At 36.5% G+C, this 27,203-nt stretch overlaps 1 protein-coding gene across 4 annotated transcripts in view; it reads left to right on the top strand.

Annotated features, from left to right (window-relative positions):
* LOC145691065 (uncharacterized) overlaps nt 1-13,784 on the top strand; it is a 71,385-nt gene extending 57,601 nt beyond the window's left edge. For all 4 annotated transcript variants that reach the window (XM_081766722.1, XM_081766718.1, XM_081766719.1 and 1 more), the window contains one exon: nt 8,924-13,784. In XM_081766722.1, coding sequence (XP_081622848.1) covers nt 8,924-9,090 — 167 coding nt within the window. In that variant the 3' untranslated portion in view covers nt 9,091-13,784. The remainder of the gene's footprint in view (nt 1-8,923) is intronic.
* The last annotated feature ends 13,419 nt before the right edge of the window (nt 13,785-27,203 follow it).

Consider the following 27,203-nt stretch of genomic DNA (forward strand, 5'->3'; position numbering starts at 1 on the left):
TATATATATATCGACCACTAGGATTGCCCGTTTCAAACAACTCAGGTATATAATAAGGATATGGATCACTTAGTACAAAACGTACATTGATATATCTTTCCTACCTTGGTTGTGATAAATTGGCAGGGTATTGTTCAAAATGCCACAAACATGAGGTCCGACAAGTACATAAAACTTTTCCAGCTATTTTAAAAAGTATTTGCAGTATGATGAAACTTAAAAAAAAAAAAAAAAAAAAAAAAAAAATGCAAGTAATGTACAGCATAAATAACAAAGAGTGACAGATTTTTTTTTTTTTTTTTTTTTTTTTTTTTTTTTTTTTAAGTTGATAACTTAATGCATAAGCGAGATATTAAGCAATAAAGTTAGAGGTCGATATATCGTCCACTGGGACTAACAAAACATACATTATGTGAAATTGCTATCACATGGTAACCGAAAAAGTTCTTGCAATTTTTGACGTCTCATTAATCATATACTCATAGAGACAAAACGACAAGGCGTAAATGCCTTCCAAGTGATCGAGAGTTGTCTGAGCATCGGCGTTAAGTAATACAGGCACGTTGCGCACGAACAGCAGTCATAGCTCGTCCAGTGTCGAAGAGAAATGGAGGTATCGAACCAGCTTGTCTTGTTTCTTTTATGACTTTAAACTGGGCCTCTCACCTGCCGGATAAAGTCGCTGCATATGCCAGGCATTTGGGGGAGAATGCCGTGAACGAACGCACCGCCAGGCATTGGTTCTAGAAATTCCGTTCGGGACATCTGAGCCTTTCGGATGAACCTCGAATGGACGACATCATATGTAGATGACGAGGCCCTGAAAGCAGCCATCGAGAAAGAGAGTGGTCTAGCGTATGATGAACTTCCAGAAAGGTTACATGTTTCTGCTGAAACAGTTAGACTGCACTTAAATGAGATAGGGAAGTTATACAAGTTAAGCAAGTGGGTACACCACACATTGTCGCCAGCCAATAATGAACAACGAATGGCAGCCAGTTTGTCCTTGATCACGTGACGAAAAGTGGGTCCTCTATGACACTCTCAAATGAACCAGACATTGGTTGTCGCCGCGTGACCCTGTTCTGCACAACTCAAGGCCAGCTCTGCACCCACGAAAGGTTATGCTGTCTGTGTAGTGAAATTTATGAGTTCCTACCTGGTCAGACCATCACTGCTGATTCTGTTCTCAGCAAGAGCTCCTTCGTGGCTAAGCGGTTAGCGTACGCACCTTTGGTGTGGGAGAGACAGGTTTGGTGCCCGGCGGGAGCTTGTGTGGTTCGAGTTCCATGTTAATCAGTAGATCCACGTTTTATATAACTTCGCTCCTGAAAGAGACGTTAAACTCAAACCAACTCAACTCTGTTCTCAGCAGTTGCAAAGGTTGTACCGTGCATTGCGGCAGAAGGAGCCGGTATTGCTGAATTACAAGGGTGTGCTGTTCCTGCACGACAATGCCAAGTTACATGTGGTAAAGAGGACCCGGGAGACACTGTCATGCACTATATTCACCAGACTTTACGCCAACAGATTACGACATGTTTCATTACGTCCGTGGCAGATCCTTCGCAATTGAGGGAGACCTGTAGAACACACTTACGGACTTCTTTGTATTCACAACGGATGAGTTTTATCATCAGGGTATTGTGCAGCTGCACGAAACCACAATATCGTAGTAGAAAAGGTTTTGGATGCTGATTGAGATTACTTCGGAACTTTCACTGTTTTAGAACGGCAAGAACTTTTTTGGTTACCTTGTGATACCATTTTTTCCTCTTGAATATATTACAATTACCTATCTAAACAGTGTGCTGCAATAATTGCATCTGCTGACACGTGCGTTTTTTTCTGAAGTGAAATTCTTGAAATCTCAATACATTTTTACGCAGAAGTATTTTTTCTTGAAATTGAATTAATCTTTATGGCGTCTGAAGCTTCAATGACTAAGGTCTATTGGATAGGGAGTCGGGAATCTGGAAAGAGAGTCAGCCAAGGTCTATGTTAAAAGTATCACCCCATTATCCATACAGTTACACTGAAAACGTGTCTAAGAGTACCAGGCAGTGAAATCAATTGATTTCTTCGCACATAATTTGCTTTGTACATTCCTGTTTTCGTGTACTTTCATGAGTTTGTCACTTGTCAACTCTATCTCCAGTTGTGATTCGTAGTTCTCGAAGGCGAAAGGAACTCCTTACCAACGACGAACTATTTGCTTTCGTACATGGATCAGACATAGATGTCAACAATGGAGATGGAAAATAGTTGTCTATGTTAAAGAAGTGACGGCAGGTTTTTTTTTTTTTTTTTTTTTTTTTTTTTTTTTTTTTTTTTTTTTTTTTTTTTATAGAACATACTCTAGCAATTCATATAAATAAGAGACGAAAAATGAAGTTTACTTCAGCTCCCACAGCGTAAGACATGAGTAAAATATCTTCATCGACTTGAAATATTTTGACCAATATCTGGATTTTTTTTAAAAGAGTCATATTTGGAAACTAACTGGAACTGTAGAAGAATCAGGAAAATCTTTTAGCGAAATGAGAGCGTTATTCTTGTAACAATGGCTACATAGAAGTAAATCGCCAGATTATGTACACCAATTTAACACAAACGTACACCCAATTTAACCAAATGTACACCAAATTTAACAAATGTACACCAATTTAACACAAACGTGGTTGATGTGGATTAAAATTATAGCCTTACGTCATTTATCTGATGAATCGAACAAACAATTGGACAGTAAGAGTGATCTTCGATTTCATTGGATTAGTGCTCATGAATTCCTAATTTCAGTACAAAACGAATCCTAAGTTCACATCTTAGAGAAATGAGAGAAATCCGAATCGCTATCCCACATAGAAATGCGAAAATCTGGTATACCTCTCTGCTGGTGTAAGTTGCAATGACAAGTTCCAACAAAAGATAAATGCGTCAGAATTGTAAACGTTTTGCTCTGTGTAAACAGGAACAACTGTTTTACAAAACTCCGAACAAATTCAGTCCTAAATTGGACATGCTGATTATGTTAAAACTATCAAATTTCAATTTTTGTTATGTGTAAACAAAAGTTATTGGTCTGTAACACAACAGTTAAAACACAAGTTCCGGTCATGAATTCAATACTATTACAGGTTACCTATTGGTCAGGGAAGTCGGGGAAAATGGTGCAGGTCAGGGAAGTTCAGGAAAAAAGACTGGAAATCAGGGAAATTTTATAAAATATATTTTTCTAACATTAATTGTACACCAATTTCAGCTTTAGCCAACCTTTATAATATCTATTTTTATGGAAGGTAACTGGAATGTACGTATGACCAATTGCTTACTACTTGTCTCTATGGAATAAATGTTCTCATATACACAAATTCACCGTTATTATTCCTAATTTATATATCAACGTCATCTGACATCTGTCATAAAAGTCAGGGAAATAGTTTTCTCCAGATCAGTAGGAATCCTGTATTATGATTTAAAAATAATAACTTAAGCAAAAATTACAAGTACAGTCATATTTCTACATTAAAATGTACTAATCAAATATAAACATAGACCCAGTGGTCGATATACTGATATCTCCATAACAACCACTTATGGATCGTCAACTAACATAATATTAAAATTATGAACTTAGGTGAGCTCTTGAATCTAAGGAATCAGAAATAATTATAATTTTTAAGGAAAATAAACTTCGAATCTTAAGATGGTGGACTATTTATCTTAATTCGCTCTTGTAACTTTTAAAAAAAATAGACAAAAAACGCTGAAATTTTGTACCATGCAAATATGGCAGGGCAACATTCTTTGACATACTCTGTGATACCCCACGATAACAGTGTTGACATTCCAACAAAGTTATACATTTTCAAATGGCACTACGTCAGATCATTACATATTTTAAATCTATATTTTAAACAAAAATTTAAAATCTTACATTTATTATTCACTAAGGACGCTGCAGTATGACAAACATTCAAATTTTGGTGACCTCTACAGCAGTAATAGCGCAAACAAAAGAAACATGCAAGAGTACACATCCAAAGTACTTTACTCTGTTATTTAACAAAAACCGTTACTCTTTTAAACTTTAACAAATACTAACAAAAATGTTCAGAGTTTAGGTAATGATTCTGTTTTAAAGCTAAATTGATACAAAATATATATATATATAAAATTTGGTCACGCACCGTGCTATCTTAAAAATATCTTGAGGTTTTATACTGTTATTTTTGTTGAAGTTGTTGCCCAAAGTGCCCGTGGTTATAACGTAAAACCACGCAATTAAAAAACTAACCTAAAAATCAGTTCATATGGGCGGTGTTATGCAACAACCATTCAACCCACAACGAGCCAGTTTCAGGAAATCGTAGTTATAGGTTTCTCGACCCCATAAGATATTATCGTATGTGGGTTGACTTCTCTCTTCATAGATGGCAGACTGATCGCAAACGCCTTACCAGGATTTTTAGTATGTTCCTTACATATTTCGAACCCTCCAACAAGGTTAGCTTTTTTTTTTTTTTTTTTTTTTTTTTTTTTTTTTTTTTTTTAATTTTGTGGGTTGACTGGTTGTTGCATAACACCACCCATATACAAAGCAAAATTTGGTTTAAAGAATTAAATCTGTCAATGCAAGTTTATCATAATGGAAAAGTTCATTATGTAAGTTAAGCTGTCTTCAACAGACAAAATTATATAATTTTTAACATTTTATAATAGATTTTCTTGCTTAAAATTCTGTATAGCAATCACTTCTTTTGCTTTTTTATATTAATAACAATTAATATTAAATTTAAAATCAAAGTACAACAAAAATAAAATGTTTATAAGTTACCGGTTATTATAATCACAGCACATATGTTAATTGAATCTGGGTTTCAAAAGGTACTTTTGTAAGAAATTTGCCTTTTTATTTTACCGTACTTCTCTACAAAGCAAAACTATCAGATACGACTGGCAGTTTGTTTATATGGATGTCTGATTAAAGAGCGTATTACAAGTTATGATTTTGCCAAAGTATATTTTAGATATAAATACGGTCTTTAACCAAATTACGGTAAATTAAAGTGATTAGGGTAACATGTGCGAAAATAAGGCTACATTATCAGAAGTAGTGCATTTCTATTGGCTCTGACAAACTGCAGAGACTTTCAAGAAGTTAGGTTTTGCATCGTATTTGACTGTCCTCGCTAGTTGGCCTCTAATCGCAAACTCGTTGTTAGAGATTTTATGAGTTTCTTTAATGGAAGCATTTTACGTATGTTTCTTTCTTCTTCCATTATCAAATGTGAAATCTTGCACGAGCACTTCCAATTCAATTGATTGGAGAAATCCTGACACCAGGCTGTTCATTAGGCATTCACGTTCAATACATATTAGCACAGTTGTCAAACATTCAATCGGGTAACGTGAACACCATCTGTGATAGGAAGTAATTACAGCACCTTACCTTCTGTTTTCTGTCTGCTTCCATTATATTTAGGTGTACATCGTCGTGGTTAAGTGCACTCGTGGTTCTGGGTTTGATTTATGTATTTATTTATTTATCTGCATATACACATGAGAGTGTCCTTTTGTACGCATACAGTTGTCAAAACTACAAATTAATTTTATATATATATGCCATTAAAAAAAACTTTCAAACACAGTAATACATAAATAACATGGCTTTAAAAAAACACACTTTCATTATTAACAAAAGGCATACATTGTCTTTAAAAAAAAAAAAAAAAAAAAAAAAAAAAAACTTGTTTACCGAGTAGTAACACTCAATTACTAAGAACTTATGAAGATCAAACTTAAAGATGGAAAATGATTTTATTTTCCTTTAGAAAGTCAGCTAACTTATTGAACATTTTTGTCAATATATACCCTTTTTTGAAAAAAAAAAAAAAGAGAGAGAGAGAGAGAAACGGGGGATAACATGCACATTATTAACGAATCAAGTATTACATTTATGGACGTTACTGTTTTCAATAAATAACTGTTTGTTACTTACAGTAAACAAGATAATTTTATATAGATACAGACAAAGGAATGGTAATATTTTTTGTCCTCTAAAGATGGGCTTGCAAGAAGACTGGTGACAATCCAAACACAACCCTTAGTGCTTTCTTTTGTAAGCGAAACGTCCTAATACACTGACTACAATAACCCCAAAAAATAATACCGTAACTTATTAAAGAATGAAATTTTGCATAGTACACTGAAACTAAAGCCTGTGTTGTGACATTACCTCGTAGTCTACGGAGGCCGAAACAAATACTATTTAATTTTTTGTTCAGTTGAGAAATATGCTCATTCCAAGTTAGTTTCGAACTAATGGTGACACCAAGAAATTTAGTTAAAATAGAAAAGTAAACTTTTTTCGTTATTTATCATTACATAAGGAATAAATTTATTTTGAAGAGGATAATAAAAAATTAACAAGAAAGTTTTGTCATTGTTTAAAACTAATTTATTGCTACTTAACCAGTTACTTAATCGTGAAAATACAGTGTTTAGATTATATTCAATATCATGTCGTGAGTTACTTGTAATAACATTTGTGTCATCAGCAAATAAAACACATTTATTAGACAACATTTCTTGTGTCAAATCATTAATATATACAGGGTGACTGATAATTCGATGCGTTCTTTACAAGGGAATATTCTACAAGTAGTATGAAACATTTTTACGTATGAACTGGGGTCGCAAACAGATACTTTCTGAGTAATTTGTACATGTGTGATTTCTTTGAAATTTGCCTGCTAACGAGAAGTGCGCAAGAAAGTTTTATCCTGACACGCTTCCACATATCTTAGGCGCTGAAATTTTACATGTGTAATCCCACTTACCTATGTAGGTCATGTGGTAATGTATAACTCTAACTCTGTACCGTTGCTGCGTTATAGGTCCGAATGTGAAGTAAGGTGTAGTGGTCCAAAATCCTTACTGCACCTCAGAAAGCAGCGTGGCAACATCGCAGAAGAACTTGCCTCTAGGAAATGACTTCATGGTTGGGAAGAGGTGGAATGCAGATGGTGTACGGTCAAGAGAAAATGCGAACTATGACGGATTTCATACCCACGGTCGTGCATCTGTCTGGCCAACATTAGAGCATTGAACGGGTGCGTTGTTTTGCAGGAGGCGGACACCTTTTTTCAGCATGCCACACTCTGGGATTTCACAGAATCCTGCAACACACGTAGCAGTGAGGCATAGTAAATCCTTTGCCTGAAAAGCAAGTAGTAATACCCCATGCTGATCCCAAATAAACTTGATCATCACTTTGGTCGCTCAGAGTTGAACACGGACTTCCTTTAGTGGTGGTATGTCGGCACGCTGTTATTGGTTTGACGAGGTTTTCCCTGGTTTTCTTCGCTCCCATCAGGCGAAGGTCATGGCCGGGATGGTACCTTCTAGAAGGTCAGGGCAGTTTTTTCCCAAGTTCTAGATCCACCTAAAAGAGATGTTTTCCGGAGTAAGAGGTCCAAACCCCTCCTTGAGTCATTCCTTTGCATACATACATAAATAAATAAATAAATAAAGAAAGAAATAGCAGTCGAATACATCGCTTTAATAACTCAAAACAAAATTACGATTATTGCCGTACCAATTGCTACAATAACAGCTTCCTACAAAGGTAAAAATGTAAACCTTCGAAAGTCATAACAAAATAACACATTTGAGTTATTAAAACGATGTATTCGATTGCTGTTTCTCTCTTTCTTTTTATTTATGTATTTATGCAAGATAATAACTCAAGGAAGGGTTCAAACATTCAACTCTGGGGTCACATCGGTCTTTTAGGTGGATCTAGGATTTCGAAAGAAACTGGCCCTGACCTTCGTCTGGTGGGAGTGAAGAAAACCAGAAAAACCTAGTCAAACTAATGACAGCGTGCCGACGTTACCACCACTAAAGGAAGTCTATATTCAACTCTTGAGCGACCAAAGTGATCATCACGTTTATTTGGAATCAGCATGGGGCATTACTACTTACTTTCCAGGCTAAGGGTATCACAATTACCTGAATATACTATGCCTCACTGCTGCGTGCGTTGCGGGATTCTCTGAAATCCTAGAGCGTCGCATGCTTAAAAAAGTTGGCCGCCTCCCGCAAAAAACGCACCCGTTCACTGCTCGAATGTTGGCCAGACAGATGCACGACCGTGGGTATGAAATCCGTCAAAGTTCGCGTTTTCTCTTGACCGTACACCATCTGCATTCCACCTCTTCCCAACCATGTAGTCATTTCCTAGAAGCAAGTTCTTCTGCGATGTTGCCACACTGCTTTCTGAGATGCAGTAAGGATTTTGGACCACTATACTTCACGTTCGGACCAATAACACAGCAACGGTGTAGAGTTACGAGTTGTACATTACCACATGACGCGGGATTACACATGTAAAATTTCAGCGCCTAAGATGTGTGGAAGTGGGTCAGGGTAAAACTTTCTTGCGCACCTCTCGTTAGCCGGAAAATTTCAAATAAATCATATATGTGCAAATTACTCAAAAAGTATTGATTTGCGACCCCCCAGTTCATATAGGTGAAAATGTTCCAAAGTACTTGTAGAATATCCCCTTGCAAGGAATGCATCGAATTACCAGTCACCCTGTATAAGAAAGAGTATTGGACCAAGCACTGATCCTTGAGGTATTAATTAGTATTTTACCTCTATAAGAACTAAACTTATGAATTTTGCCATTATTCTCGTTCGTAAATTGAACTATTTGATACTTTGTGGTAGCCCAAATAGTGTTCGGTTCGCAGATTGAACCTCGATGGTGAAAAGAAATGTTAAACTAAGATAAATTTAATCCAATCTTTGTATTAACTAACCCAGCCTACTTTTTCATGTACAAAGAAAATGACCAGTGTATTCCTGTGTTAATTTGAGATTAAGTGTCAAATAAAGTATTTTTATTTTTCAGACGCTGTGCGGCGAAACACACCGACATGTTTCGCTACTGATAGTCATATCAAGACCGCTATCCAGAACTGGTTTCGTTATGCCAAGGATCGAGATGGAGGCAGAGCATTACGGAGGCTGAATCAAATACTAAGAGAGAAAAGACAGCTCATTTTGCAACAAGTGTAGAGATGATAATCGTACAATTCTGTATTAATATGTGACGAGTACCCTGAAATATGAACTCAACAAGTTTTGAATGGAAAGAATGTTTTCTTTATATGGATATATGTTACTAGTGAATATTGTTTTCTTTATATGAATATGTTATTAGTGAATAATATGAAAAATGAAGCTGATTTACAAGTACAGTAGCTTGTCGATTTACGATCGACTTCGGTTACAACTGTCCAGTTGAAAGTCGACCAGGTGGTAGCCTCTGTACAATACAGTATGAAACACCATTGTGATCGATTGTCAGCAATTAGGCTGTGGTTTCTATTCTGTAATCACAGCAACATTAGCTTTTGTATGTTAGTGATATATATGTTGTTATTTCTGTGTTCATATTTCGCATAACATTATCATACTTCTTTGCTGGTGGACGCTATGAAATTCATATTATTAAGTTAACAACTAACCTGTTATCCCAAAAGAACGTTGTATTAAATTAATTGAACCGTCTCTGGGGTCCTCATCAGCAACTCCGCTTCCGCTACCATCTTATTTCTGATTGTTATTCACATCGGGAACGTTATTGAACCACGAAAGTTAGGAATATCAAGGAAAACCCATAATGGAAGCTTTTAATTTTGCATTAATTAACAAAGAATAATATATCTACGTATATTAAAATTTTCACCAAAAGAAGTTCTTTAATTATTTCTGTAAAAAGTCGTGGGTTATTTGTGGCGTACCTTACAAGTAATATAGGGTTTCAAAAGGCCTGTACCACACTTTTTATAATCCGTACGGATGTATTGAACTTGATGTAGAATATATACAATAGGGCTAGGGGCATATCCTTTGGATGATGGTTCGTGGTCGGCCGCCATCTTGAATTTCAGTCTTTTAATTCAAACGATAGGTGGGTAATGTGATACATGACTTTAGGCTATAATTTGCTCAGGATGTCAAATCTAAAACCAGATTTAATGTATCTTTATTTGGTAAGAAGTTATGGACAACGATAATTGATATTTATCTGTTACACAATGTGCTCCACAGAGGGTAACATTGTGGATGACACTGATTGAAATCGGCTTCTACTGTAGGGGCATTTCTCCCAGCCCACAGTTTGACGATGTGGGTGCGTTCCTCAATTGTTAACGGCATGGTTCACCACCTGTAAAAAGAGTAAATAATCACCAAATAAAGAGGAATAACTTCTCACCAAATGAAGATACATGAAATCTGATTTCAGATTTGACATCCTGAGCAGATTCTCGCCTAAGCGGTGACCGTCTGCGAACCATCATCCAAAAGGTTTGCTCCTAGCCCTATTGTATATTTCCTGCATCAAGTTCAATATGAATACATTCGTACGGATTTTAAAAGGGGTGGTAAGGGACTTTTGAAAAGTTCCTCTTTCAAGAATAAAAGCCCAAAAGTAAGGTTGTGTGAGGTTGTATAAACTACATAAAAATTTGTTGGTTTTTCCTCATATTCTTGAGTTTGGTGATTCAAGAAAGTCATCCACGTGGATAATAATTAAAACTTAGATAGCAGCAGAAACTGACGCAGCAATTATGAACTGACAAGCGTAAAATATTATTTTATGTGAGCCATTATGAATTGAACGGAGCAGTATCAACTTATTTCCATACAATGATGTTAAAAGCTATTTTCCGTTAGTTACTTTGAATGTCTCTAGAATGTGTTTCTAGTATTAAATAGTATGGCGTTGTCCATATCAGTAGTAAAGCGCTAGGAAGTCAGAGCAATAACTAACTGAAAACCGTAGACGATACATCCAGAGGGTTCAGCTGCAAGCCGTGCATATATCTGATTGTAACTTAAAGACAGTTGAGTTCGATTCCCGATAGGGGCACTCGATCGAAAAGACGCAAGATCTCTCACGCTAGCCTTGTCCTAACTGAAGTTTTTCCTCATTCACATGAAGAAAATGCCGCAGTGATACCTAACAGATCCCAGGCCACTTCCTTGCTTCCTTTGCTACTTCCACGGATAGTGTGTGCGCCGAGGGAGGTCATCCTTCATATGTGACGGGCTTAGGGCCATAGATATCAATAACGCCTAGAAATGTGTATAAATAAATGAGTTAGGAATAGTTGAGTATAGGGAAGAACTATAATGCAAAGCATGTATAGTAAAATTAGCACAAATAGACAAAATAAATAAAGAATTAAAGTCTGTAGCATTGCGAAATCATACAAAAGCACAACTTTGCCAGGAATATTCTACCGACATTAATATAATCCCAGGTACTGAATTTATCATTTACTTTTTAGTGCTTATGTTAGTTTTATCTACATGCTTCCTTGGCTTTAGTAGATGGCTTATGTTATGATTCGAAATATAATTATAAAGCTTGTGGAAAACACTTTGAATGAATCAAAGGGAAGATTCATAAGAAAAGAAGAAACAAATTGTTTTCGAAAGGGAAAGACACGTAAATATTGTAGTTATTGGAAAATTCTACTCGACGTTCTCCCTACTTCAGACTCAAAGAAAAACACTTTTGAGCTGGGTTATAACTGGATGACAGTAAATCGAAAAGATCAATGTGTTATAGAATTCCAGTGTGTTAGTATTGTAGTTACAGTCTTCTTTGAATATACATAGGGATCCATATAATCCTTTATTATATTATTAACATATAACTGTTAAACAAGTGAGCAATAATCTCTGAATTATACAGTAAGTACAAGAGAACCATTTCCTCGAGGCAAACGTTCCAAATTTTCCTGTAAAAACAAAATAGCCCGTTGCAGCACAGCCACATTAAAGTGTACGTACAGTGATATTGCTAACTTAGTTTAGTTCATCCAATTTCCTTGGAAGATTCCGTGATAGTTTATCTTTAAGGTAATTCCATAGTAAAAAGGATAGGTCAGGTCAGGTGGTCTGAGAAGCGATAGCGTCTTTGAAATTCCGCGATCATCATATACCGTAATTGATTGTAAGTTGTATGGAGGTGTTGGATGTGACATCAATCACCATTTTATTGGAAGAGTGCCTTCGTCGGTATGATGGCGTCGAGTCCTTGAGAAAGTTTTTAAATATTAAACTTCATTCTTCATCATCAGACAATAATAATAAAAAATATTGAGGCCAACAGTTATCAAAGCAGACACTGGCACATAACACACTACAGTAATTTTTCCAGAATGCATTCGTATTCAGGCAGGAATATTGACATTGTCGGAAATTTAGTACAGTCTCTATTATTCTTTTGGTCTTATTCCAAGCAGCATTTGGTCGGGTGTTATTTTTAGAATTGGAAGGTTCGCATGCAAGATGATCAGTAGGAAAAGTACTATCAACTATACTGTCTGCGACTCAACTAGCTAAACGAAAATTACAAAAAAGGAATACTGAAAAACAAAACTTAGTTAAAATACCAGAAATTAAATAGGTCAATACGCGCTTCAATACACGAAGTCAGAGTAACCAAATGACTCTTTTTGTGTGTGTGTGTGTGTGTGTGTGTGTGTGTGTAAACAGCAGTTTTACAAGACTGAACACCCTTGAGGTGGCGGCATTATTTTGAAATGTTCCTTTCATGTTCCAAAGGAAATCGCTGTATGTCCTCTGAGGAGCTTTTTGCTAAAGTGGTTGCTAAAACGCGTGGTGTATCAAGTATTATACTACGAACACCAGAAGTATTTGCATTTTAAGCAACTGTAAAAGCGCACTGTAATTCCTATGTGCAATGGTTAATTTTACTACAATAGGAAACAAATGCACTTTAGGAGAATAACATTTGTTAATAAAATGAGAAAGCATCCGTGACTTTTTTTTTTTTTTTTTTTTTAAGATTATATTGATATTTTGGCTCGCTCTCGAGTCACTTTTCACGTTGAAGCCCCTATAATGAGCCCTGAATTCCCTGAGCCCCGATTTCTTTAACCTTATTCACTTTACAATTCGTTTGCAATTATCATCGGTCCACTAACAAAAGAATAAGAATTGTTCTTTCTAGTAACGGTTTTACTGTCAAACGTTATTTCTTGATGCTCGTTTTTACTTGCCACTATGCACACTGATCTCCATGTTTGAAAATGAAGTATAAAGTGAATAAAAATTTAGGATTTAGATTTCTGGTCTTTCGGCATCTATGGCCCGTCACGTATGAGGGATGACGTCCTTCGGTGATGACACTATTCGAGGAAAGGGAAGGAAGGAAACGGCCTGGGACCTATATGGTAGGTACCATCCCGACATTTGCCTGGTGTGAATGAGGAAAACCTCTTTCAGGATGGCTGGCATGAAAAAGCTTTTTACACTTTTTCGACCGAGTGACCCCACCGGGAATCGAACCCGGTAAAAGTGAATAAGGTTAAAGAAAGCAAATGAAGACCGGGAATTCGGGATTCATTATCTCCAGGATACTTACATAAGCAGACAGCGATAATATAGGAGTTCCAGCCTACGAGGTGCAGGGAAATGCGAACATGACTCCAGAGCGACTCGAAATATCGACATAAACTAATAGAAGAGAATCTCGGATACAAAGATAAGCTTTGTCATTCTATAGATTCAAGATGAACGTCTATTAGTAAATAACATTTATTGTTGATAGCTACAGCAATTATTGTATTCTTAGAAAGATTAGAAATAATATTAGATCAGAATTTGTATCATCTTACTCTGTTATCAATTTATATAAATGTGTCAATAAAAGATTGAAGTATTCATAATTCATATCATCTCTTTTATCCAAAAAAATCCATTTATACTTGAAACTGCTTGTGAAGTTACCTAAATGTAAGATCATTTGGCCTACCGTTGATTTGTTACGTTAAATAGTGTCCGGCGGGATAGTAGTGATGAAGGCGAAGAAAAACAGATCTTATAAACATTGGCGGATCCAGGCCTAGCCCCCCCCTCCCCACTTTTCTGAGTGACAAAAATAATTTAAGCTATTATTTATATATTTTTAAAAGTTTACAGTAAACTCATGATTTACCTATCATGGTGTTGGTTCTGGCTGTCCTCAAACCTTTTACCTTCTAAATCCTGTATTGCTTTTAAGAGCCATCGATATTTTCTAGACCTATGAGGATGGAAGAGTATCCTTACATAAAAATGCAAAGAAAATGTTAGATTATGGTACATTAGTCCAGGAATAATATCTTGAACGCATAATAATAATAATAAAGCCAGCGGTAGCCTAGTGTAAATATGGCTCACAGTAAAATTGTTCGATCTGCAACGTCAAAGTATCTACTGGCAAGAGTTCATATAAAATAATTTACCGTTCCAAAAGATCTAAAATCAAGAACTATTGATAACTTTCTGGTACACTCTGGATCTCGACAGTAGTGGCGCCACTAAGGATGTACACACTCAAGTTTTAGAAATTACGTCATATTGAACTTTTCAAAGAAAGCAGGTAAGGAATCCGATTGATTTAATTTGAAAGTAATGTCATACATTTTGTTGTGAAGCGACTCGACGTTGCAGCGTTCTCAATACACTGGGATCAATGGTGGTGTAAGTCAACTATCGAACGAGTGCTTGTTTACTTATCTTCGAGCCCTCGGAGCTGAAGGACGGGCTATTTCGTAAACGTCTGTTTCGTCTCTTATACAAGTCGCGATGCAGCTAACTGGCCAAATCTAACATGGCAACGCTGTCTCAGTCACCCTACTGTCCGAACTTGGCTCCCGCAGACTTCTTTCCCGTTTTGAAATCCCGCCTGAAAGTATATCGTTACAAAGCAATTGACGAGAAAACAGTTTGTTAAATGCATTTAAACCCACTTTTTCAACAGGCCTTCAGGATGTCTTTGCAGATTGGAAATCCCGCCGGTAAAGATGTATCGACGCAGGAGAACTATATTTTGAAGAATTTTACTGTACAGGCATTATTATTCTTAATCTTATGTACGTAAATTTGTTTTCATACTTGTAGAGTTCGTGACTTTACCTTTCGGACAGACCTTACATATATAAGCTGGACTGGGCTGCTTATTACCTCATGATCTCTTTCTCGCTCCGCCAATGCTGTAGACACTGAATTAATGTTTTTGATATTCTTATTACATACTATTTAATATTTCTTAAGTTCATGGACAATTTAAGATTGCAGCCATCCACATGCTTTAGTGTTTCATCCCATCTACTTGTAAAATAGTTTTAAGTATTCAGTGCACGACGACTTAAAGTTTGTACACGACTGATTCCATAACATTTAATTTGGTTCAGGATATCCGTTCGATTTTCATGAAAATCTCCTTATGAAAGAAATCTCAAGTAAAAATAGTAAAGGTGCCAAATGTAGAATACCATTTTGGTTTTTGAGCACTGCACTGAAAATACGAGAAGCAAAAATGTAATTAAATGCCAACAGAAACTATGACTGCTGTTCTCTTAAACTATATACTCATTTCGGAATTACAGCAAAGGTGCCAAATGTAGAATACCATTTTGGTTTTTGAGCACTGCACTGAAAATACGAGAAGCAAAAATGTAATTAAATGCCAACAGAAACTATGACTGCTGTTCTCTTAAACTATATACTCATTTCGGAATTACAGCAAAGGTGCCAAATGTAGAATACCATTTTGGTTTTTGAGCACTGCACTGAAAATACGAGAAGCAAAAATGTAATTAAATGCCAACAGAAACTATGACTGCTGTTCTCTTAAACTATATACTCATTTCGGAATTACAGCAAACGTGGAAAGAAATATCTGTAAAAATCTACAACTTAAAATTGGGTGAATAAAAAAAAAGTTCACAAAATGGAATACTATGTTCATACCAGAGCCGTAGCTAGAGATTTCGGCGTCCCCCTACACTCATCACCAAGTTATATATATATATATATATAAGAAAAGCATCTTTTGTTGTTACGGTACACTGAATTTTTATTAAGTTGCTTGGACAGACCATTGCAACAGCCAAAAGGGATTGTTACCTATTCTTTTACAAATAAGAGCTATTTTCAAGAGGCTTATTTTGGATTTTTATTTTATTTATTTATTTATTTATTTATTTTAATCTTGACAATAACAAGAAGAAGGCACACTTTGGTAAGTGAACTTCAGGGCCAGTTTTTTGCGAGGTGGTAGTGCACATTTAGAGAGATAATATTACAAACTGGGAGAGAGCAATGGGCAAAAATGACGGAGGAAAACAGTCTTAAAGTTTTCTACTCGCCACATATATCGTACGATGCGCAAACTTATCAAGTGACGGCGTGGCACAGTGAGAAGAATCAGCGACTCAAGTGCAAAGGGTCCCGGGTTCGATTCTCGTTCGTCAAACCTTTTTTCTTCTTGTTTTTTGCTTATATCAATAAAGTAGGCATTTGAAAATATAAGTAAAATATTAATTCACCATATGTTTATAATGAATAAAACAATATAAATTTTAAAATCACTTGTAAAATCTTTCAATGTTCCATGTTAACTAGCAAGAAAATTTAATTTATTCCGTAAATATACTGATATCACGAGTTGTATTATGGTTACGACAGTCACAGGCGCCGATTTCTCTGTAAATTTGAGCGGGCCATCTATAAAAAATACATACAACAATACATGCAACAATAAAAAATACATATGAAAATACATATTCATAAAAATACATGGGGCCCATATGAGCTTGGGGAAACGGGGCTTCCATGATCGGCGCCCTTGACGACAGTCGTTGTGTAATGTTCTTGACGCTTCGTGTCTACATCTGTTGACAGTGTGCGATTTACAAAGGAGTTGAGGGGGGAAATCCCCTTTGCTAATACTGGATGTTGCTATAACCAAAGCAGATTTCCCCCTCATTCCCCTTGTAATTCTCACACTGTCAACAGATGTAGACACGAAGCTTCAAGAACATTTTTTACACAACGACTGCAGTAACAATAATATTTACGGAAGAGATTAAATTTTGTTCCTAGTTAACATGGAACATCAAAAGAATTTATAAGTGATTGAAAATTTCTATTGTTTCATTCATTATCAACATATGATGAATTAATATTTTACTTATAGTTACAAATGTTTACTTTATTGATTGAAGAAAAAAAGTTTGACTCGAACGAGAATCGAACCCGGGATCCTTTGCATTTGAGTCGTTGACTCTTCTCATTCTGCCATGCCGTCACTTGATAAGTTTGCGCGTCGTACGATATATGCGTCGAGTAGAAAACTCTAAGACGGTTTTTCTCCGTCATTTCCCAGTTTGTAATATTAACTCTTTAAAGTTGCACTACCACTTCGCAAAAAATGGCCCCGAAGTTCACTTACCAAAGTGTGCCTTCTCCTTGTAAGTAATAATTGTAATTTGTAATTATTCTGTAACTATTTTGTATGTTTAATAGCGTTTTAATTTCGATTTCTTTTAAGGTAAAAACAATATTTTGTGAAATGTAACGGAAATTCAAAATTGTGCCTTATTTGTGAATTTCTCAATATTGATCGATGGAGGTGAAGAATATGTTTAATGTTTGTATTTAAAATCCAAAATATAGTTTTGCTACCACATATGTTTAATATTAGGGTACAGTGGGGTAATTCTAATAGGCGGGGAATTTGAATAATGTTAAGCATTTTGCCAGCTGGAGTGGAAATGCAGCTCGCCATGTTAGTGAACCTGCGGTGGATTTGTAGATGGTGGTTTGCAGAAGTCGCTCTCAGAAATACAAACTATTCCTGCGATTCTGAAGGCTTGGACGATTTTTTGCTTGCTGCAAGGTAAATACGAATATGTGTATTTTTAGGTCGTTATAATTTTCAACCTTGTTTCCTTAAGCTTTTCCTTATTATTAACTGGATAAAATGAAACCGCTCTGGATTATAATCGTATCAGTAGCATGTGGGGCATTGATATACTGTACGCTGGCGTCAACTAATGAGCTGTTTTCATACCACGTTCTGAATGGAATAGTCGTCGACTGCGGGGCAATTTGGATAATTCAAAACGGGGCAATTTGAATACCAGGGAAATTAGAACTATAGGCCTACTATTTTATATTTGTTTGTGAAAAGCGAGAGCTTCTAGTGTTAGCAAGGAAACTGCGAATTCTTACTTTGACTTACTGGGAAAATTAATGAACGAGTATGATCTCCACAAACCATCCTAACCGTATTTATAATATGGACGAAAGTAGACTTCCTCTAAATAACAGACCTCTAAAATTTTTACAGAAAAGGGTAGAAAAGAGGTGGTAAGTGTAACATCTGTTGAGCTCGGGGAAAATGTAATGGTGATAACATGCTGAAATGTCAGAGGGTCTTTTATACCTCCTGTGGTAATATTCAAAGACGTACGCCAAAATCCGAACTTTAAAACCCAAAATCTGACTCACAACTTTTGTCCTTAGAGTTCTGCCAAAGTCATGATATCGAAATGCTTTACCTACCTCCACACACAACACACGTATTACACTCGATCACTCTGTTTTTAAGACCCTTAAAGCCAATTACCACCAAGAAGCAACTATCTAGATTCACCAAACCCCGAGCTCATTGATTAGTAAACCTCAGTTCTGCATTTTGTTCACTGAAGCCTGGAAGCGGACAGCTTGTGTTGGACTGGCAGTTAATGGGTTTTCATGTACCGATATATTCCCCTTTAGTCCACAAGCTATTGAAGAATTTCGATTCGCCCCTTCGGAAACGTATAGCCTTGCTACACATTTTGAGGAGCAGTCTTCTCGCGAAGAAGATCTTAACAACGAGCCTTCTTCTTCCGGTCATGGCTCTCAAAACTTTGTCCCAACGAAGCCTATAGATGAACCCATACAACAAGTGCTTCCCAGCCCAGAAAAAGTTTGCGTGCAGAAGAGACGTTGTATCACAGGAAAATCATGCCACTCAACTTCTGAAATTATTTGGGCAATGAGAATAAAACAACTCCGAAGAAAGACGCAAGCATCAAGTGCAACAAAATCTAAGGGCACTACAAGAAAGAAGAGTGCTAATACAGAATCTGCCAAGAAAAATACAAATGAAAGCTCGAAAGAAGCTGATATCCTCTACCCCATCCAGTGATGAAGATGTAGGCCTAAGTCTAAAGATGGCTGCACGCAATGAAAGTCAAACATGGAATTCCTGTTTTTGCCTTCTTAATTACTATTCAGAACGTTCTGCTAGAATGGGAGACTGGATTCGTTGCCAGCGTTGTAAGACATGGTTCCACGAAGTTTGTGTCGGTGCAGAAGGTCGAAAACAGTTTATCTGTTGTTGTCGTTAAATACGAACGATGGAAGGTGAGTTAACCTATTACTGCTCTTTGCCTTAGACAGTGTTCCTAACATTTTTTAAGTATAGGCCTACATTCAAAAAGATAGCTACAGGTGACGTATATTTACAATTTATGTACTTCTTTTCATTCAAAATTAGCATATTTCAACTACCGTAGAATTTGCAATCTAACTATTGAATAGTTTATACATTATTTCTATAAAACTTGCTTATTTTATTGATTATTCATATTACCCCACTCGTTATTCAAATTGTCCCTCACATTTACGTTTTTCGAAATTTCGGCGGGGAAATTGAATACCCAAATTTCACAATGATGTATCTCAGATACTACCTTGAGAAAAATTGTTAAGTAATAGTAAGCTTCGAAGTTTTTGTTCACAATTTTGTATTTGAATACCAATTACAGTTTCTGAGATATATGAGAAAATATCTGAAATTATTCAAATTACCCTGCTGTACCCTATAGTAATTATTTAATTTCTTAATGAATGAAAGTTCTGAATTTAAGGTTACTTATTGTTAGGGTTGCCAACTGGTCGGAAATATTGCTATTATTTTGATTAAAGCCGGTGACCGGTACAAACTTCTTACCAGCCCCTGTATGGCCGTTTTTTTTTTTTTCGGATTTGTATGTAGTTCGAAGCAATTTCATCTAGTTCGATGTATAGATTTAAAAAGTAACTTCACTCTGTAAATCCAAAACTGTCGCCTTTCAACGATTAATATATCAACGATTAATATATTCTGTTCATCTGTTTAGATAATTTTAAAGAGATGACGGACACTGTATCTAGGAAATTTGAAATTTACTTGTAAGGAATTTTATACATTTATTGAGAGTGAAAAAGGACTTCTTAAAGCAATTTCTTGTAGTTGAAGTATAAGTTTAAAGAATAAATTTCATTTTCCAAATACAAAATTGCCACGTAAGGACTAATATACTTGTGTTCATCTGTTTTGATAATTTTAAAGAAGTGGCAGTTACTGATAAATACAATAAAATGATCAATGCCGATTTCATTTTCTTATTTACAAAGGGTGTTCAAAAAGTTTAGCACAGTGGTCTCTTTTTTCTTATTTGTTGCAGAAGAAGAATTGAGTTGAGTTGAGTTGATTTTGAGTTTAACGTCCCGTTCAGCAGCGAGGCTATATGAGACGTGGACCTACTGATTAACGTGGAATCCGAACCACATGAGCTCCCACCGGGAATCGAACCCGGGTCTCCCAAGAAGAAGAATTGATTTTTTTGTGAAGATACTTGGAACATTTAGCTATAAACTGAGCCTACTCAATGTAGCCTCCATCAGCTGTCCAACATTCTTTCCATAATGTAAATGCACTTTGGTAAAATTCTAGGGATTGACTTTTACACCATCGCTTCAAACAGGAAATAAAGTCTTTCTCACTATCAAATGTTTTACCGCGCAGATGGGGCTTCAGACGACCAAAGAGGAAAATATCAGACGGAGCCAAGTTCAGACTGTAGGGAGGATGAGGAACAATTTTCTAACCCATTTTCGTGATTTTCTTCTGCGTCACAAAGGCTGTATGGGGTTTGGCATTGTCATGGTGTAGTCTGATTAACTTACCCTGAAGCTGTGGTTTGTGGGTCTTGATGGCACGTCGCAGCTTGTCCAATGACAAACAGTAACGGTCCATGTTAAGCCATGTTCCATGTTGTGGAGCCATGTTCCAAAAAGTCAATGAAAATTACACCAAACTGATCCCAGAAGAAGGAGGCCATCACCTTCCGGCCTGCTGTTCGTGAAGGTCTTGGTTTCTTCTTCCGAGGGGAACTCGGATGACACCACTCCATGGATTGGATTTTGCTCTCAGGTTCGGACAAAAACAACCATGTTTCATCGTGGGTAATGACGCCGTTAAAACACTGTTTCCACTCTTCAGTAAAGATCGCCATGAGACACTCGCACATATCCTTCCTCATCTTTTTCATTTCTTTTGTCAATAATCTAGGCACTCAACGTGCACAGATTTTCTGTACCCTAGTGACTGTACCACTGATACCACACTACCCAATGACAAACCAGTCATTTCAGCAAACTGTCGTGTCGTTACACATTTGACATTTTGGATGATTTAAATAATGGTCTCCTTATTCACATTACTTGCTACCGTCGATGGTCTACTGCATCGTGGATTGTCCAGTAGAGAGAAATCATCTTCTTTAAACCTATGCAACCACCGCTGGATACTGCTGCGATCCAATGTGCTCTCCACATAAACAGGGAGCAACTTCCTGTGAATCGATTTGTCAGAGTCATCGCCGGTCTTGAAGAGGAACTTCATCACCACTGTTGTCGCAACCTGACATCTACTTCACGGTCCATTATGGCTCACCTGTAAATAAAAGAAAATACTCTTATATACCAACTTATAGCTAAATGTTATAAGTATGTTCACAAAAAATTTCATTCTCCTCCTGCAACAAATAAAAAAATAGAGACCACTGTGCAAAACTTTTTCAACGCTCTTTGTATAACACAATGCATATATTAAGTTTATTAGTGCATGTTCTAAGGATATGCAAAATACAGGTGCTAATGCACTTTTGTACACGATAGTACATTTCCTTCCCATGGATGGGTCCGAACAGAGATACTTTACATTTATCATAGGGAATTTTGAGGGTGTACCAGTTTTTTTTTTATTTTCCAGAGTTGGCAACCGTCCTTATTATTAATTAACATATTAAAAATACACTAACACAGACACACATATACAAATTCATGGGCGTCTCTGGCGGGGGGACGCATCCCCCCAATATTTTGAAATACAAAATATTCAATATTTTATTCCAATTTAATTTATTTACTAACGACAGAATATCATATAAATAATAATTATTATTTGGAATATAATATTCAGGCTGTGAAACGATTATAACAGAGTTATACCTTAGGGGGTCCGTGAAGGTGAGCAGAAAGATCACAAAGGAAATCCAAGATAATAAACAGGTTGGGCAGGTAGTACGATTTAAATAACTTTCTTTGATGTCTTCCCTCCAAATTTTACATGCCAGAGACGCCAGTGTACAAATTTATATATATATGCATATATATATATAATGTGTGTATATGTTTTGTATGTATGAAGATACATAAAAATATCACACAACTAGATACGTATGCACAAAAAAAATCCTGAATCAGTTAATCAGTCTCTGAAAAACACGAAATTCGTTGGGAAAATTTCGAAAATATTATTCTCCTTGCTTACTTTAATTTTTAATATTCCCTCACAAGTAGCAGCTTGCGTGTGTGTCTTTATCTCTCTCATTCCCATAACTGCATTCTCACCGTCGTGATTAATCCGATTGAGTAGAAAAGTGTGGCAAACTCATCATCATCAAAAGAAGAATATGCATTTCATACTTTGACTGTTTCTGATTTTGAAAATGCTACTGCGTAAACTGTATTTTATGGGCAACATGCCTACAACACCTATAAACTAATTATTTAAAATAATAGGTTTACAGTTTATTATCTTCTTTTCATGGTACTAGTTTCTCTATATTTTCGCAAAAGTAAATACGTACTAAGGCAGCCGTTAACTCTTAGAACGCAATCCCTCTCGCTTTCGTACACACTGATGATTTGGCAACCCCTGGGTTATCACTGTCAGCAGAGAGAAACATATCTGCCCTCGCGTTCACGTATGTTCCTCCGTAACAGTGTGCTAGCGAGCTACACGAGCTGGCAACCAAGCAGGTTTCCTCGCTGTGGATCGGTTTCTGTAGGCGGAGTGAGTAAATCGTGTTGAGAACAATGACATAGCAGCCATTTTGGGGCTAACAGAATTTCCGGACATCATTTCGTTGTGCTTTAAGTCAATGCAATGCAAAACTTGTGTTTTACTTTGCGATTCTTGTTATTGTAGATATAATTACTTATTGCGTTATTTGCATTGAGTTGAAACTGGTGGATTTGCCCCAACCGTTACGAAATGAGGCCCGCAGACAGTATTGTAGATTGGAGAATATATTAACTTCTATTACTCTGGTGAGCATTGAGAGTTATATCTAGTGGGAAAATTAAATGCTACGAAGAAACTTATCAATTTTTATTTTTGTTACAAAGTAAATTGATTATAGAACGATTTTTATAAGACTAAAATCAAAACAATAATGGATTTAAGACCAAACATTTTTCCTTATGCAAATTGATGAGTGAAAAATATTGTATGGGATAACCGGGCACATTCGGTAACAGTTTGCGTTAACAGAAAAAAGCAAAATTTGAAATTTAGGAAGCGACAATCGAAATAACAATTATAATGACTGCATGTTTGCGTTACGTTGCTATACTCAGAATTTTTGCGAAGACTGGTACGGAATGACAAGCAACATCAGTAACAGAGGCGAGTCTTGAGGGAAGTGACATTTGTAAAAATTAATATTTTAGGAATGCATTCCACTTGAAGTTAAGTGCGCAAATGTATAACGCAATTTCATCTACGGTGGAAAACATTAAGGGTCTCAAAACAAAAATTCAAGCATAATACACCAAGCACTTTTTGTTCATTGTTATGCATTTTTATATTATTATTATTATTATTAAGAATAATATACAAGGTCAGTGGTAGCCTATGCCTTCAAACCAGTATACTCCACTGCTGTAAGTCATTACTCAGCTCATTTCCTAACAGCACAATTACATAGCTGGCATATGCCTATCATGTTCCCTCTGTTACATCAGAATGTGTCCAGTATATGCCTTATGTACCTCTGAGAAATCACGTGGATGGCAAGCGATAGTCACAGTCAATGTCCGGCCCTAGGCACATGCTTGACATGTACCTGAGGAATGTGCCTAGTATGTTCTATGTATGTTGCACATGCAGTAAGCGTAAATGAACCACAAAATTACTCTCCCAAAAAATGTTAAATCGCCTATATGCGTAATGTGTTTACATTAAGGTGAGTCGAAAAACACTTTAAACAAGAAGAAAAAGCACCTCAGGGTGGGCGCAAACCACCAACCTTTGGATTACTAACTGCGTACTCTTTCCACTTGGCTACAGAGGCGATGAAGAGAAAGTCGCTTGTAGAGGGATAAATTATTGAGGTCTTTTGAATTTATCTAATCAGAGTGCTCCTTTAACCGCGTGTATTCGACGATAACCATTTGGGATCAGATTAAATCCGCTCGCCATGTAATTTTATAACAAAATGACGACTGTCAATTTACTTTATTTCATGGTTCTTTTATATTCACTTTCAAATGATCGACGGCAGTTGCTATCTAATAAATTTGATGCGTTTGTTGCTTCTAGTACACAATCGCTTAAAAAAAGAATCAACAAATGCATCAAATATCGGAGATGAATTTAGAACACCTAAATGTAGCATGCCTAGTAGATCTTGTGTTGTTAGAGTATCTGAAACAGTATGTTCCTAAAGGACGTACCTAGAACATGACAGATATACGTCCCAAGTGACTACATAAAAAGAAATCAGTGTTATGCAGGCTATACACTATAGGATAGATCCTAGGAAATCTCTTATGGTTTGTCCTAGAGTCAAAATCTCAACGTGTATGGCATCAGATCACATGTCATTTCCTGTGTTCTGCACGATCCTATGAGATTTCTCTTGTTTAGAGCAGATTCTATTTCGGAAAGAAAATTCGTAAGATTTCGATTTAAGCGACATCAGGTGAGAGAAAGTGAAAACAAAACAAGTGAAAACACAACTGATGAGGTATCTTCTGATCGTGCAGGTGTACTTTAGGTGTAGCACTCGAAATAATTATTGAAAAAATTATATTTATCACTGTTTCCTAAATGATTTGCGTTGACCGACATGAAAATTATTCACATAGAATGGATAAAATCCCTCAAAGAAACCATCAAAAGGAATTGTTGGTAAACTTAAATTCTTTTACAATTTGCGTACAAATACGGGCTCCGGATATATAGTTTAAAAACTAAAGTGCAAAAAACGCAAAACCAAGTTGTGCTAGGTAGTCTCTGGAAAGTACAAATGCTATCTAACCGAGTCAGGGCAGGGCGAAGCCGGGTCCCGAGCCCCCATTAACCCCCCTATTCATTCATTCATTCCCCCGCACATGGTTCTTCTCTAATTTCTTTAAATTAAACCTTTCCGTTTTTAGACATTGAATATTTCCTTTATTCAACGATAATCTCTCTCTTATTATCGCTACTACAAGTTACTGGTCAATGTCACAGTCAGCTCCTCTGAATGACCGAACATCAATATTATGCTAGACTGTTTTGTATTTACTAAAACGTGACCAGTTCAATTGTATTTTTCCATCTGGTGAGGACCAAGTACACATATGAACATCACGAAGTGTGAATCTTGTACTTTTCACGACAATGTTTTTCAATGTTGCAACGCTCACGAGTTTAGAGCCGTTGCCATTACTCCTTCTTATACATCCCCTCTAATCGGTTTGAAAATATCCTCTAGTGTTATCGTTGGATTGAAGTACGATAATAGAATTTTCTTTTGACATCGTGGGAGTGCATATATTTTTTTTTCCACGCGCTACCCTAGCGAACTGTTTTAAGAGAACTAGCTCTGGAGAGTAATGCTCCCGGAAGTAAGAACGAAGAACAGAGTTCTGATTGGTTGGCGTTATCCATTTCTTGCTACATTGCATTCAAATAGCAGAAATCAAACGGTTGCTGCTGTCGGTCTCCGTGGCCGTGTGGGCTAGCGCTATATGCTAGTATCGAAATTCTCTTTTGGCGTGAGTTCAAACCCGGCCCGAGAAAAGTTTTTTTTTTATTTTTAAACATTTTTATAACGCTTTTTAAATTAAAATAATATGAAAATAATACTCAAAAAAGTGATTTACTTACTTTTATGCAGATAATTAGTAGTAGTAGGAACGGGTTAGAAGCTCCGCAGGGCTCGTTTTGTTTCCCTTGTACTGCATGATATAGGGCTCGTTTTGTTCCCCTTGCACTGCATGATGTAAATTTTGTGACCAACTTAAAACAACTGACTAGGATAGCGCGTAAAACACCTGCTTGAGTAGCGCGCAAAAAAATGTACTTCCGGGAGCAATACCCTCCCGAGCGGGTCGTATTACTAGCATATAGCGCTAGCCCACTCGGCCACGAAGACCGACAACAACAATCATTTGATTTCTGCTATTTAAATGCAACGTGGCAAGAAATGGATAACGCCAACCAATCAGAACTGTGTTTTTCGTTCCTACTTCCGGGAGCATTACTCTCCTGAGCGGGTCGTGTTTTAAGTTGGTCACAAGGAAGTGGGTGAGGTTAGATTTACATCGAAGTTGCACCACCCGAGTATGACGTAATGTCATCTGGTATTATCATGGGGGTTAAGGTGGAACAGACTGAGCCCTGCAAGGCTTCTAACCCCCTTCGTTCTCTAACTCTCGATCAGCTGTTTCTTAACGTATGTAAATAACTTTTTGTGCTTTATATATTACGTGAAAGAGCAAACGAGTATTATTTATCTCTTATTTTAATGATAAAAGTGTTATGAAAATTTTAAAAAATACTTCCTTGGTCGGGTTTGAACCCACGCCAAAAGCTCTTTTTATTACTAGCCCGTTCTCTAGCATTCTCGGCCTCAAAGACCGACAGCAGCTGGTGTTTGATTTGTGCTATATGTTTGGTACGTGGCGAGAAACGAATAACTTCAAGCAATCAGAACCGTGTATTTAGCTCCTATGGCTCATGTCAAGCGTGATTGCAATATATGAGGCGGGTGTTGGTCAAATATCCATTCTACTTCTTCTTCTTTTGTATAATTATCTTCTATTGAAGCATGCACAATTGGAACAATAATTTCACAACACTTACTCTTAAGAGTAATAAAAGGAAGTCCATTATTAGCAAATTCAATCTGATATTATTTGTTTGTAAATGGAAAACCTTGTTCCTA

Source organism: Thermobia domestica, chromosome 7, assembly GCF_964235325.1.
Source record: "Thermobia domestica chromosome 7, izTheDome1.hap1.1, whole genome shotgun sequence".
Classification (NCBI taxonomy): Eukaryota; Metazoa; Arthropoda; class Insecta; order Zygentoma; family Lepismatidae; genus Thermobia; species Thermobia domestica.